General features: G+C 41.7%; 1 protein-coding gene across 1 annotated transcript in view; it reads right to left on the bottom strand.

Moving 5' to 3' along the window:
• DROSHA (drosha ribonuclease III) overlaps positions 1 to 16,068 on the bottom strand; it is a 246,149-nt gene that overhangs the window by 185,732 nt on the left and 44,349 nt on the right. Inside the window, exons 8-10 of the mRNA XM_007951608.2 lie at positions 13,959 to 14,039; positions 6,717 to 6,803; positions 3,999 to 4,085 (exon numbers count right to left, since the gene is read on the bottom strand). Of these exons, the coding sequence (XP_007949799.2) occupies positions 3,999 to 4,085; positions 6,717 to 6,803; positions 13,959 to 14,039 (255 nt within the window). The remainder of the gene's footprint in view (positions 1 to 3,998; positions 4,086 to 6,716; positions 6,804 to 13,958; positions 14,040 to 16,068) is intronic.

Here is a 16,068-nt window from a genome sequence, read left to right as displayed (position 1 = left end):
TTTAAAGTATGCAGTATCCCCTTGTTCTGTTCAAATAATTGCCCCTTGGTCAATGTACAAGTTCCACATGAGCACAATTAAGTGTTCTGGAATTCCTATTCTTTGCAATTTTATCCAAAATTTGTTATGATCAACATAGTAGAATGTCTTTGCATAGTCAATAAAACAAAGATAAACATTTTTCTGATAATCGCTGCTTTCAGCCAAAATCCATCTGACATCAGCATTAATACCCCTCATTCATTCCACGTTCTCTTCTGAATTCAGCTTTTATTTCTCACAGTTTCCTGTCTTTGACTGCTGCATCTACTTTCGAATTATCTTTTGTAAGACTTTTACTTGCATCCGATATTAATGCTAATGTTGGAAAATTTCTGCATTTTTGTGGATCATTTTTCTCTGGAATGGGCACACGTATGAATCTCTTCCAGTCAGGTGGCCAGGTAGCTGTCTTCTAAATATCTTGGCATAGGTGAGTGAGCAATTCCAGCAGTGCACCCATTTGTAGAAACATCTCAACTGATACTCTGTCAATTCTCAGAGCCTTGTTTTTCACCAATACTTTCAATGCAACTTGGACTTCTTTCAATATAATAAGTTTTTGACTATATGTTACCTCTTGAAATGGCTGAATGTCAATCAATTCTTTTTGGTACAGTGACTGTGTATTCCTTCCATCTTCATTTGATATTTTCTGCATCATTCAATATTTTGCCCATAGAATCCTTCAATATTGCAACTTGAGGCTTAAATTTTTTCTTTAGTTTTTTTAGCTTGAGAAATGCTGAGTGTGTACTTCCCTTTTAGTGTTCTAACCACAGGTCTTTGCATTTCATTATAATACTGTCTTCTTAAGTCATCCTTTGAAATCTTCTGCCCAGCCTTTTTCCTTCATCATGTCTTCCTTCTGTTTTACCTACCCTACTACGTTCAAGAGCAAGTTTCAGAGTGTCTTCTAATATCTGTTTTGGTCTTTTCTTTCTCATCTTTTTAATGACATTTTGCTTTCTTTCTGCATCATGTCCTTAATGTGATAGCACGTTCCATCTGGTCTTCAGCCATCAGTGTTTAATGTGGCAAATCTATTCTTTAGATGGTCTCTACATTCAAGTGGAATATATTCAAGATTGTACTTTGGCTCCCAAAGACTTTTAATTTTCTTTAGCTTCAACTTGAACTTGCACAGGAGAAACTGATGTTTGCAGTTAGCATCTGGCCTTGTTTTCACTAATGATAATGAATTACTCCATCATCTCCTTCCACAGACGTAGTCAATTTGATTCCTGTATATTCCAACCAGTGAAGTACAAGTGCATAGTCGCTTTTTATGTTGTTGAAAAAAGCTATTTGCAAATCTTATTTTAACTTTTAGGACTACCTTAATCAAAGAAAGAAAGCAATGTGGCTTTGAAGAGGCCAGGGTTTAAATATGTGGCAATTCCAATTACTAGCTGTATGATGTGACATTTCCATTTCTATAACCCTGGTTTTCGCCTCTGTAAGACAGAGGTATTAACTGTAGCAGATTCATGGGCTTTTGTGAAAAATAAATGAGATGAAACTGCAAAGTGTTTAGCATGGTACTTTGCACTTAATAAGTCCTGAATAAATATTGCTTCCTCTTGTTTAGGAAAAGATGTTAGACAGACCTGGGTTTGAATCTTTATTCTAATTCTTAGTATTTATGTTACCTTGGACAAGTGATTCTCTGAGTTTTATAATGATAGCTATGCTTCGGACCCACCATTCACTGGGACTGTGATGGCTTGCATGTTGCTGTGATGCTAGAAGGGAATTAAGAAATAAGATGATAGTTTAAAATATTTTCATGCTAACTAAATTATTTGTATTTTCTTCTAAAACTTGCAGCCCTCTGGGGGGAATAAAAATGAATACGTTCATTGGGAAGATGGAATTGCACTAGAGTGTTCATAAAGGCCTTTCCAATTCAAAGATTATAAGATTTGGAGTAACACACAGTTTAAGTGCCTAACAGAGACACTAAAACAAACAAGCAAGCAAACAAGCAACCAAAATTCAAAAGCTTTCTAATGCCTTTTCATAAAGATTGTTCAAGAATATCTAGTATCACTTCCTTCTCTATACTAGTGAGCAGATGGTCTTCCTGGAGGTAATACATATTATGAAATGATTTTATTTTTACATTTCCCATGTAGTCATCTTCTCAGGGAAAGAAAAAAAAAAATCTCTAGGATAAAATATACTGTAAGTAAAGAAAATTTCGTTAAGAAAACATTTTGTTTTAAGTTAGTATTACCAATATGAAATCATGTTTCACTCAGACAAAAGGAATGACAGAATGGATCAAGAAAAGGCCAAGATCTGATTCATACTTGACCGTCTGCAGTGTAGTAAATTACTTAGTGTGGCTTTTCTACCCATAAGTCTTTGTAAACTCCAAGGTGGGATTTTCTTTGAGCAACTGAGCGGCTCCTTATTGCTGAAGCTATCCACCTGGGTTATTTCTGTTGGGCATGGCACAAAACAATGTTCTGGGAGGTGCCCACTCTCTCTCACATGCTTAGAGTTCTGAAGCTGTGATTCGCTAGTTTGACCACCCTTCCAGACTCAAAAGGAGGCCTCCGAGAGGCAGAACTCTCTCTGACTGCTGGTGGAGGAAGACGTGCTGCTGAAAGAGACACGCGCCCCTGAAAGAGACACGCATTGCTGGGAAAGAGACGCGAGAGACACGCATTGCTGAGTGAGACACCAAGGGACCAGCACTGCTGGGAAAGAGACTGTGAGAGACTCTTGGCTGAGGGACGGTGGGCTGGGAGAGAGACTGAGCGTTCTTCCTGAACTTGAGTTGTAGCCTGGTGCTTCCCTAATAAACCCCATAATCTGTGAGTTCTGTGTGGCCACTGCAGCGAATTATCGAACCCAAGAGAGAGGTGGTGGGTGCTTTGGGAGGAACGGTTGGTGAAAGGGCTGGAGGGAGGCAGCATGTCTGGCCTTCCAGTAATAGGCCTTGGGTTACTGCTGGTAATCCTGTCTTCCTCTCGTGGGATTAGAGGAGGTCAGAACATGTGGCCTTGCCGTTTTTGCACCCTCTAACGGAACAGAACTTCAGGCAATAAGTAAATAGTACAAAACAGCTTTTCAAATTTCAGATGTACTTTCATGTAACCAAACCAGAAAGGATTGAAGGGCATTCTGTTTTGATGCAGACCCACGATATCTATGCTTCAATAAATTCTATGACCATCGGGATTGGGTGAACCATACTGCTACAGTCCTTCTCCTGCACTGCTGTCAGCTAACTCGCTTTATGTCCAACAGGAATATGGAATCCACGAGTCAATTCTCAAAACTGCCAGGTTTGAGGAAGGAAAAGTCTGACTCATAAATATAGAACTTCCATTTGAAAACAACAGCAACAAAACAGCCTTAATACTTATATAAGGATGTGATATGATATGCTATGATATGATATCATATCATACTCATAATCATATTAAGAGACCATGTCTGAAATAGTCTCTGAAAGAAATCATATGCCTGGGATTCAAAAGCAGACAATTGCATGAAATTAATTCAGGCCCCAGATGTTCTGAACAAGCTCTATTTCTTTCTCTGTTGCTCAGGCTAAATAAGAGTTTCTCCTTAAAACTTTCCAATGTTCTTTTGAAGGACATCCAATTCAAAATAGCTTTAGCAGGTCCCTCCACGGTTTATCCTTCTTTTTCAGTCTTTCACACTCTCACCATGCTATACTGCCACATGTTTACTGACACCATTTAATGTGGCCCTAACCTGGGACTCATTAGCACAGATGTCACACTCCCACCTAACACGCATTGCCACAGACAATGCCACAGACTTCCTGCAGCTTGCATGGGGTGGTCACAAAGCAAACGTTACTTAGCATCAGATGAAAGGAAATCTATTTTGACTTTTGGAAAGAAAGTAGAATGAAGGGAAGGCAGTGACGGAAAGGGTGTGGGGGAGAGAGCACACTGGCCATCACACACACTTACATTAGTCAGGGGAGCATGGGCAAACATAGAAAACCCTTCGAAGATGTACTCGTGGTCATCATATTCAATAACAGTCGGCCTGTCAGTCTGAAAGCAAACAGAAACACAAGTGTGAATTAAATGAATTCTCCTCACTCTGCCTGTGCAGAAACCCCTCAGGATCCAAAACAACAACAGGAGAAACCAGGGACTCTGGACCCCATTACCGTTTTCCCAAATGCCAGGGGAAAGTTCATACAAAGTTTGCTTTTAGAGGTGAAATTCTCTTGTTTGATAGAATTCTCTGGCTTTAGATATCAAGTATAGTTACCTAGTACTGAGACAATCAAGAATGTTTATTGTGGGTGCCATAAAGAAAGGTTTTATGGCTTCATTGTCCAGAAACTTGTTTTACCTATTCAGCCCTGCAATGCAATTCTATCAGCTCTGTTCTTACTGAACTAACAAAAATCCTAACAGGAACAACACAGTAACATGTTGATCCAAAGTTCTAAGTGGACAAAGTCTAACCAGTGATAGTCTGTAAGGTTCTGGAAGACCCCAGGGTCACAGCAGCTCAAGGCCTACAAGCTGAGCCCAGCTCCCCAGGGAGCAGCTAAGCCACCAAACAATGCAACCAAACAATCCTCAAATCACATCAAAGATCTCAGTTATGTGAAAATTATTTCTGTAATTAGAACATAAAATGATTACCTAATGTCATGGTAACCTAAAAGACACATTTCTTACCTAGATATTCAATATTATTTTTAAGATATTTACATGCGTATGAAAGTAAGATTAAAAAAAAATAGAGAACATTCAAATGTACATTATTTGTTTTAGCAATGTTATTGTTATTTTCTATTTCAGTAACACAACAAAGTTGGTCTAAATTAAATACAATGAAGAAAATTTCTAAACAAATAATGATTAATAATGGTGTACCCACTTTGGAAAATAATTTTGTAATTCCTCAAAATATTAAATGTTCATTTATCTATGACCCAGAAATTCCAGTCCTAGGTACACACCCAAGAAAATTAAAAAGATATGTCCACACAAAAACTTGTACATCCATGTTCATAGCAGCATTTTATTTATAACAGCCAAAAAGTGGGAACAACCCAGTATGTCCATCAACTGAGGAATGGATAAATAAAATATAGTATATATATATGGGAGCTCTGGTGGCATAGTGCCTAAGGCATTTTACTGCTAACCAGAAGGCTGGCAGTTCAAACCCATCAGCCACTCTCCAGAAGGAAGCCTGGGCAATCTACTTCTGTAAAGATTTATTGCCTCAGAAACCCAAGGAGTGGTCTTTATGAGTCAGATTTGACTTGGAAACCCAATGAGGGGTTGCTAAGAGTCAGATTCAACTTGGAAACCCAACGAGTCAGATTTAACTCGACGACAATGAGTTTGGTTTTTTGTTTTTGGTACAGACATATAAGAGGATATTACCTGGCAATAAAAAGGAATGAAGCGCTGACACACTCTATAGCATGAATGAACCTTGGAAATTTTATGTCAAATGAAAGAAGCCATTCACAAAAGGCCACACATTGTATGATCCCACTCATAAGAACCATCTAGAAAAGATCAATCCTCAGAAAGAGGCAGGTTAGTAGTTGCCATGAGCTAGAGGGTGGAAAAAAATGGGAAGTGACTGCTAATGGACACAGGGTTTCTTTTTGGGGTGATGAGAATGTTCTCAAATTAGACTGTGATAATGGTTTCACAACTCTACGAATATACTAAAAACCATGAATTATATACTATAAATGAATGAATTTTATGGCATGTGGATTATATCTCAATAGTGTTGTTAGAAATAGCTAATAATTATTAGTATTCCAATTTTGAAATCATAATTTCTTGATAATACAAATAACTTAATAAATTTTGTACCAAAATAGCTTAGTGGAAAGCATATAGGCACACATGGAGCCAAACTGCCTGGGTTCATATCACTACTCCACCACCTATTCTACTAACTGAGTAATCTTGAGCAAGTTACTTAACCTAATCTTTTACTGTAAAACATGGACTACTGCCCTGTTTGTTTAGTGGGGATAATAATAATATCAACTTCATAGATTTGTTGTGAAAATTAAGTAAGTTAATACATATAAAGTGCTTGGAATGGTGCCTGGGACACACTACATGTTCAACAGATATTAGATATTACTGTTACTGTCATAACAAGAGATTTTCTTATTCAAGTCATTAGATTGTTGAATTTTAAGAAACGTGGACACATTCTATGCATTCTTCCCATTCTGTAACTTTAATGAAAGGGTCCATAACTCACTGACTATTATGAATTTGGATACTGTGCAATACCAAGAGTAAAAATGAGGAAAAGGATACAGTGGTATAGTGAGAGAAAGCCAGAAAGAAAATCATTATGGTAAAAGACAATTTTATCAACATGTTGTTGTTGTTGTTGTTTTGTGCTGTCGAGTCAAACCCGACTCATAGCGACCCCTCCTCGGGTTTCCGAGGCAGTATCACTACGGAAGTAGGATTGCCCAACCTTCCTTCCGAGGAGTGGCTGGTGAGTTTGAACCGCCGCCGTCTGGTTAGCAGGCAAGTATCTTAGCCAGTATGCTACCAGAGCTCCCTTTATCAACATAGTATCTTTAAATGAAAGAATATTTAAGAAATGAATCAGTAGTTTCGACAACTTATTTGCATTTTAAAATAAATGGACTGATTTTGATAAGAACTTACTAAAAAGTTTGTAGGAGGGGAGACTGTAATTCGATAGTGGAAAAGTCTGCCAGCGTTGTTGGTCATAGGACGACAGGGTTTGATGGCCTGGGGAAAAATAAACAAAGTGAGTTTAAAAGCAAAGTAGCAAAATATTTTTATATAAAATAGACTATTTGCTAGAATGACATCTGACAAAAGAGATGTTTATGCCTGTGCCTTTATAGACTGGTAGGAAAGAACAGTACATACTCATTTCACCATGAAGGCGATGAATAAAGGCTGGTAGATCACCAGTTCTCAACCCGTTTCTTCTGCAACGAGGTCTTCAGCCTCATCATAAGGCTCTTTCTATCTCTAAAATCCTATGACTATTCCCCTTTTACTTATAAAAATAACTAACCTTCAGCTAAATTTCCTAATGAACTCAAGAAAATAAATCTCAGAAGTAATAGCAGTAGATTTTAATAGGGGAAAAAAATCAAACAGATATGCTGAATGAAAACAGAAGATTTCTAAAGTTATGGAAAGGCCAAACAAAATGAAGTCTGAGAAGCTGATGGAACAGACTATCAAGAAGTATGCATGAGCTTATGACAGGAAAACAAAAATGTATCAATGGAATCACTGGGCAATTGTGACACACATGGAGATGTAACACCACATCTCTCGTCAAGAAGGACTTGCTACTACCCTTCCAGCTGTCGTCCTTCAAGGTCTACGGCAGCTAAGAAGGCCCGAGGTCAGGCCTACATCAGGTACGGAGCCAGGCAGAAGTACAAAGCCCCAGTTATCTCAGCCCAAGGGGCAATATTCACTGCACAGATCACCATCAGGGTGGTAAAGTGCTGTCAGGCTGCCTCACAGTTCAACTCCCTCTGCCCACTCTGCTTGCAACCGTTGTCTTTCACAGCTAAAGATCCCTAACAAGTGCCATGCACCTCAAATTCCATGTTAGCTTCTGTTTCTGGAAAACCAACATGCAAAAAACTGTTGGTAGCAGGAGTGATCCAAGAAAGCACGGGGTAAGAGGGGGCTTTGGAACTCAATCACTTACTACCAGCTGGAAATGAAGACTCTATCACTGGTGGTAGGTAGAGCACAGGCAGGCCTGGCCCAGAAGGCAGGCCAGTTAAAACTTGCAAAGGTGGTGATTTGGGAGGCTATACTGATGAGAGGAGCCCTGGTTGTGTAGTAGTGAACGCTCAGCTACTAAACAAAAGGCCAGCGGTTCAAACCCACTAGCTGCTCCGTGGAAGAAAGATGTGGCCATCTGTTTCCATAAAGATTTACAGCCTTGGAAACCCCGTGGGGCAGTTCTACTCTGTCCTACAGCATCACTAGGGGTCAGAATCTATGAGTGGGCTTTGACCAGTGAAAGCTCAGAACACTGCTCCAGCTCACGGCCAGAGATTCTGATTCAGTTGCTGGGGTGGAGCTAAGAATCAGCATATCTACCTGTTCACCGGTGATGCTGATACTACTGGTCAGAAGACTTTCTGTGCTACAGAAAAGCAAAAGCTGAGGGGGGATAAGAGTCAAATGGAAGCCAGATGTGAAAGCCAGAGGCCTCTTGGAGGTCATCTCCTCCAGTGAGAGGACTGATCAGTCAGAGTGGCCGAGCTGGTCTGCTATGCCAAGGTCAAGGCCCAGGAAAACTTGGGATGAGGACATTTCAGCTTTGACTCCCCAGACTCCTCTGAACCTTTTGAGACTGCAAAGGTGACCCATTCCTCCCTATTTAAGAGCAAGCACTCACTTGTGCCCTAAGACCATGGACAGCCCTGAAATGTAAAACTGCCACCCCCCACCCAGGACCTCTACTTATCCCCCCTCCCCTCTAGGCCATTATGCCTATTTTTCATTAGGTTTCTTACACAGCATAAAGCAGCTGGGAGGTGCTGGGTGGAAAGAGAGTATATCCCAAAGGAGCCGCGAGCACTAGCCAGAGCCAGCCAGCAGGAGGAGTCTGCAGGATCAGATTTGTGGCACTTCATCAAATGGGATAGAACACAAAATTGGTCAGGGAAGCTGGCTGGTGACTCGGGAGCACTCAGGATTCAAGAACCCCCGGAGATGCTAAGAACTCCATACGAGGTCGGCTTCTAGAAGCCTGGAAATACGATGGCACATGCTGAGCAAAGCTGAGATACCAGAACGGCCATGGTGATAGAAGAAGGAATTAAAAGACTCAAGGTATTATAACAATGAATGGAAACTATGAGTGTGTTATTTTATTAATAATATCTTTAATAATGTTATTATCTTTAAAATGAAAATTTCTTATTCTTTTTACTCTTTAATTTTTTGTGCTAAACTAAGAAAATAAAACACTGCTCCAGTGATTAAAAAAAAGAAAAAGAGAAAGATTCCAGGAAGCAACCACATTAGAATGGATGCAGCATCTACAACTGAAAAATATACCATATAATCACATCCCATGGGAAGGCCCAGAGGACACATGATCTACCAAGGCCAAAGAAATGTGCAGGCAAAGGGTACCAGCACCACTAACATCAAGCCAGGTTTGCTAGTGGGAGAGATGGTCACAGAGCTGAGCTCAGTGACAACGAGAAGGAGGACAGCAATGGAGAGGTCAGGTGACAGGACTAAACTGCAAGAAGCCAAGTCACACAATTATTATTATTACGACCAGCAATGTCAGAGTGACAGCCAATGAGACCTGACCCAGAAAAAGTTGTGCAAACAGCTCACAGTATATGGAGATCCTAGGTACAAAAGAAATGGGAACCAGACAAGGGTACTTAGTTTGAACCAGCAGAAGGAATCAAGAATGGTTAACCAAGAAACTGAAGGCAGGTCACTCCAATAGAGAGTAACAATCCTTCACCCAGTTCCAGACCTGAGCAAGATTTTAGACTATAATCTACTGACAAATCAGTTGCCAGATCACAGGAGGAAGGACCCTACAATACTACAGCAAGTGGATGTTTTCATGATGCCCCAAAGGGACCTAGGACCCATTACTCAGGTACACTAAGGAAAAGGGAATACCCAGATAGTTCAAGGTCTTTTAGAAACAGTGTATGAATCAATGTTGATATTCAAAAACCAGATGCATAACCCAAGAAACACCATTAGAGTAGGGGACAGGAAGCCCAAGTAGTAAACAAGTCCTAGCTTACCTCTGGCTTAACAGTTAGCCCACTGAGTCCACAGATGCACCCACAGTCATTTCCCTGGCACCTGAATGCATCACTGGAATGGACACACTTGAGACTGCACAACCCCACACTGGGTAAGGGAAGAGCTAGCATAGTGAGGAAGGCCAAGCAGAAGCCATTGAAATTACGCACCACCATACACTGGGCCAGAATAGTGAATCAAAAACAGTAGTGCACTGGGAGATGATGGAGCTCAGTGGCACCCTTAAGGCGCAAAATGATGTAGGGGTGACGGTTCCTATCATATCTCTGTTAATTCACCACCTGGCCCATGAAGAAACCAGATGGATCCTGGAAGATGGCTAGAGACCACTATAATCTCAACCAAGTAATATCTCTGATTGCAGGAGCTGCGTTAGAGCTCAGAGAGAGCAGATTAATAAAACAGGTACAAGTTATGTGGCTATGATGTGGGGACTGTGCATCCTTCTATCACAATCAGAAATAAGGGACAGAATGGTCCACATTAACATGGAACAGGTAAAAATACACATTCATGGTTTGCCCCATGGCTGTGTTTACTCTCCCACCCTCTGTCATGCTATTGTTGTTGGGTGCTGTGTTATTTAAGGTTATGTGTCAACTTGGCTGGGCCTGGTTTTGAGTGGCTGGGCAGCTGGATGTAGTTATTCCCCATGACAATACTGGTAATCAACTCCATGGTGGAATCCACTGTGAGCAGCTGTGTAGCTGCCTTAGGGATGTGGTCTGCCTGCTTCCAGTATGTACGCAGCAGCTTTGGGAAAGGTCTGGAGCTTTTTGGCATGCTGGGATCCTGCCTTTAGCCGAGTCTTCATGCAACAGCCTGCCATGTTGTCTGCCAATCTTGGGACTATCTCTGGACTTTAACTGGTGGTCTGCCTTGTTGCTTGATAATCTTGAGACTATGCCACTTTTTACTTGTTGACCCTGCGTTTGTTAGCCTCAGCAGCCAGCAGCTGCCTGAGTGAAAAGACACCTCCAGCTTCAGTAGGCTGAGAGCAAGAGGTAGAGCTAAAACCCAAGGTCAAAGGTCCTTCAACAGCCCCTAGAGCTGGCACTTTGGACTCGGACCTCTAGCCTCCTAAACTGTAAGAGAATAAACCCTGTTTGATAAAGAAATACACTTGTGGTGTTTTCTGTTAGAGCAGCATTAGATAACCAAAACAGGTGCCTTTAAGTCAATTTCACTCATAGCAACCCTACAGGACAGAGTGAAACTGCCCCACAGGGTTTTCTTGGCTGTGATCTTCATGGAAGTAGATAACCAGGTCTTTCTCCTGTGGAGCCATTATATGGGTTTAACCACAGCCTTTCAGTTAGCAGCCAAGTGCTTAACAATGCACCACCAGGGCTCCTCTGTCATTATATGGTCCAAAGAGCTCTCACCTGTCTGCATATACTGCAGAGTATCACCTTGATCCATTACACCTTTGACATTATATTGATCAGGTTAGAGGCCTTGGTAACACAAAGGTGTTCTACATGGTAGGTGACAAACCCCACAAAGATATAGGGGACCTACTAAATCCATATGATTTGTAGGGGTCCAGTGGTCTGGGGAATGCCAAGACATCCCTTCCAAAGTAAAAGACAAATTATTGTATCTTGTATCTATAATGAAGCAGGTGGCAGCACACCTGGAAGGGCACCATATTCGACACCGAGGTATACTGCTCTGGTGCACTTACAAGTGGCACGAAAGACTACAGCTTTCAGAGGAGCCCAGGTGACAAAGGCCTCAACAGTTCCAGGCTGCAATGCAAGCAACCCAGCTGCTGGGGCCAACTGATTCAGCAGATCCTACAGTATTGGTGGTGTGGCTACTGGCAAAAGATGTTAGGAGGAGTCTGTGGCGGATCACACTGGGAGAATCAGCCCCTGAGGTTCTGGAGCAATGCCATACCATCAATAGTAAAGAATTATATGCCTCTGGAAACAATTCCTGATATGCTACAGGGCCCTAGCCCAGGGGCATCAAATAAACATCCATCATAAGCTGAGCTCTGTCAGCTCCATCAAACCATGAGGGTGGGGGGGCCAGTATAATCCATCATGAAACAGATGCTGTACCTCCAGAATCAAGCCCATATGAAAGCAGAGAGCATAATCCAGCTCCATAAACAGGGGCTCAAACCTCCATGGCTCCCCACTGTTGTACCAGCGCCCCTCCCACAGATGATAACTAAGGATGTGTGCTGAAACCACATCCAAGCTTGGTTTGCAAATAGCTCAGTCATTATGGGGTATAAGCTAGAAATGGTCTGTACTCCAGCCTCATTGAGGGACAGCCATAAAAGGCAGGATAAGGAAAATCCTCCCAATGGGCAGGGTTTCAGGCGCTGTACCTGGACATCCACTTTGTGTGGAAAGAGAAGCGGCCTGAGGTTAGAATACAGACGGACTCATGGGCAGAAGCAAATGGCCGTGCCAGCTGGTCAGGGGCCTAGAAAGAAAAAGATTGGAAGATCATGGGTAAGAAGGTCTTGAGAAGACTTGTGGTTGGACATGTGGGAGTGGGCACAAAGATCTCTCTATCACCTGTGAGTGTCTACAGGAGGGCAACCTTCACCAGGGAAGGACTACTAAACAACCAAGGAAGCCAAATGACTCAGCCAATTCCTGTCAGCTACCCTGACATCAGCCTCCAGAGTGGACATGATAGGCACTCGAATGAAGTGAATCCTACTACCAAGGCCAAACTAACTACTGCCACTGCCCAATGCCCAATGTGTCAGCTATGACCAATGCTGGATCCCTGAAATGGCACCATTCTTTGAGAAGACCAATCTCCCATAAGTTGTCTACAGAGGTCCATTCCATCCTGAGAAGGCCAGCAGCTTGTTCTGACACGTACTCTGGGTATGGGTTTGCCTTCCCTGCCCACATTTCCTCAGCCAACACCACTATGCCCCAACATCCTCCTTCAAGGAAGGGCTTGATGCCCTGCTGTGGGAAGTGTAGTCAGCAGCCTTTCCTCCCAGGCTATGCCCTTCCTGGGGCTGTATGCTTCTAAGGACTGATGAGGTGAGGGTGTCAAGGGCATTTCAGCCCAACGTAAGACAATTCAGACAAGCCAGGCTTCATGAAGCCTATAGTACAGCCTGTCATCTCCCTCTGCTCAATCCTACTTCCACTCTTATCATCACAGATGTTGATCCTGAATAAATACCTGGCCCCCTAAATCCCATCTCAGCCTCTACTTTCAGAGGATACAACCTGAGACTTGTTCACAGAAGCTCACAAGGTGCAAATCTTGTCCCACAATTTCTTGCTACACTTGCTAATTTTCAAAGACAAAGAATAAAAGGGAGGCAAGGATTTGAATTATAAGTCACTGTCTTACAGTCTTTATTACAATCACTGTTAAGGCCTCAAAAAAGTTTTAAATAGAAATTAAAGACTTACATATACTATGTTTAAACATAATGTGTTAAATCACATAGGAATAATCCAGGATTAACAAAAATAACAGATAACAGGGAACAAAAAGGAAAATTGAAAGACAGTAGTTATATTTGACTCCATGATGTATTCTACCCTTTTAGTCATATTCGCAGCATCCAGAACAAACCAGGGGCGTGGGGATACACTGATAAGATAGTCCACGGATCACTCACAGTTGAATGGGAACAAGAGACTCACAAAAAGACAGTGAATCTACCAAAAGCTATCCTGAAGGGGAAGCACAAGTAGAAAGCAAGTGGCTGCCTTACACACTCCAAAAAAGAAAGGACATGCACCTCATAGCACTTTAATAAGATCATTTTCCGGGGAAATTCATAACCATTTATGACAAAAACATGAAAAAAATGATTAGAATGTATGCACTTTTAGAATACTTTACACACCAAGCAATCCCACCTTGTCTATTTTAAATCATGAACCGTGGAAACTTTTCAATTTTCTTGACACACGTCCCACTCCTCCCCCAAACTCATGTACCTTTTCCTCCACAATTATGAGTAACAGAGACTAGTAGGGGTATGAAAAGACCATTTGGAGGGCATTATTTCATTTCTGGGGAAAGGAACAGCAATGGCGTCTGCCTACTTCTGGCATCTCAGCACTTATAAATATAGTAACCCAAACCAGTTACCTCTTCTCCAGGATAAATGCTGTGCCTGATTCCTGTGCGTCGGGCTTTGGCACTGCATTTGCAGAGTGGTCCATCATTCATCTGTCAGAAACAGAACGTAATGCGTTTTTACTAGGGAGGAGATCCACACCACACATGGCAATGCCACGGGAACCGCGTGGGTTTTAATGTCATGAGTCCTAAAGCTCTGAAGAGGCTGTCATGGTTAGAAGATTAAGCGGATGTTCCAAAACCAATAAAGCTGCAAACTGTCTATATTGTCTGATAAAGGGAAGCTGGATGACAACGCTGAGTTCCTGAGTTACTTGTGCAGCCAAGCAGAAAATATCAATGTCAGCACACTGTTTGTCACCATCTTCTCCTACCACCCTTCAGTACCTTTTCCTATTGCTTATTTCAAGAAAAAAAATGACTGTTTCACAAAAGAAAAGCATATTTTATATCCTGGAGGAATACACAGAATGCTTTGAAGGTGACCTGCAGATTAAATGTTTTGAAAAGAGAAACTTAAACTTGTCTCTGAAGCAAAATGAAGAAAATACCTACGAGACCCAGAAAAACTTCCAACACCATTCAGGTTAGACTTGGTTTATTCACCTGAATTCACGTTATACTGCCATGACAGCCACATAATTCACTCTGTGAATTACTACTGAATGACTCTTGGGTTGAAAGAGAGCTAAGCATGCAGAGGAGTGAATACCACAGTGTCCATGCACTCAAGGAGCAGTACTTCTACTTGGGAGAAACAACATACGTACAATAAGCTTTAAAAAAAAAGAATCAGTCCAGACAAAGATTCTGCTGGGGTTGGAGTGGCTGGTGAGGGAAGACTTCAGAAAGATAAAACATGAAAGGCTGCACATGGCAGGAAAAGATGACAGCTATTCCACACGAGGCACCAGCATGAGAAATGGAAGAGAAGGAGGGATGCCTATGTTATCCACTGCTCTAACTGAATGGATCACTTCTGTGGAAGAGAGTGAAGGAGAAGACCAAACAGGCAGAACTGAGGTAAAATCTGAAGGGCCTTAAAGCCAATTTCACAAGCTTATACAGTATAAACAGTAATACTGAATGAAAAGGAAAACCAGAGATCAGATTTAAAGAACAGGGAAGTAGCACTCCATTTCTCTCTCTTTGTATTCATTACTTAAAATTTATCTATATACATTTCTTAAACTTCCAGAGATTTGCAACTCACTGTGGTCAATTAAAATATAACTGAAAATATCATAATATGATTTTGAAAAGAATTATCAAAACAAAATTTTCTTCACTCTTTGGAGAAATCTAAAGTCTAGGTGGTATGGCAGTTGTTGTTGTGGTGGTGGTGGTGGTGGTGGTATGGCAGTTGTTGTTGTTGTTGTTGTTAGGTGCCGTTGTATCATTTCTGACTCTTAGCTACCCCATGCACGGCAGAACAAAACACTGCCCGATCCTGCCCCATCTCTATGATCCTTCCTATACTTGAGCCCATCGTCGCTGCCACCATGTCAATCCATCTCATTGAGGGCCTTCCCTCTTTCATCGACCCTCCACCTTACCAAGCATGACATCCTTCTCCAGGGAATGGTCCATCTGACAACATGACCAAAGTAGGTGAGATGAAGTCTGGCCATGCTCACTTCCAAAAAGCATTTCAGCTGCACTTCCTGCAGGAGAGACCTGTTAGTTCTTTTAGCAGTCCATGGTAGTTTCAGTATTCTTTGCCAGCACAACTCAAAAGCATCAACTCTTCTTCGGTCTTCCTTATTCATTGTCCAGCTCTCACATGCATATAAGGCAATTGAAAATATGGCTTGTGTCAAGCACACCATAGTCCTCAAGGAGACATCCTTGCTCCTCAGCATTGGAAAGAGTTCCTTTGCAGCCAACTTGCCCAGTGCTATACGTCATCTAATGTCTTGACTGCTGCTTCCATTGGCATTGATGGTAGAACCAAGCAATGTGAATTCTTTGACAACCTCAATTTTTTCTCTATTTATAGTGATGCTGCTTATTGATCCACTTGTGAGGATTTTTGTTTTCTTTATATTGAGATGTAATCCATACTGCAGACTGTATTCTTCAATCTTCATCAGTAAGTGCTTCAAGTCATCCTCACTTT

Source organism: Orycteropus afer, unplaced genomic scaffold (assembly GCF_000298275.1).
Source record: "Orycteropus afer afer isolate SDZICR_OR568_19922 unplaced genomic scaffold, OryAfe1.0 scaffold00302, whole genome shotgun sequence".
Classification (NCBI taxonomy): domain Eukaryota; kingdom Metazoa; phylum Chordata; class Mammalia; order Tubulidentata; family Orycteropodidae; genus Orycteropus; species Orycteropus afer.
The sequence above is the reverse complement of the archived record's forward strand: the minus strand, read 5'-3'. Positions and strand labels throughout refer to the sequence as shown.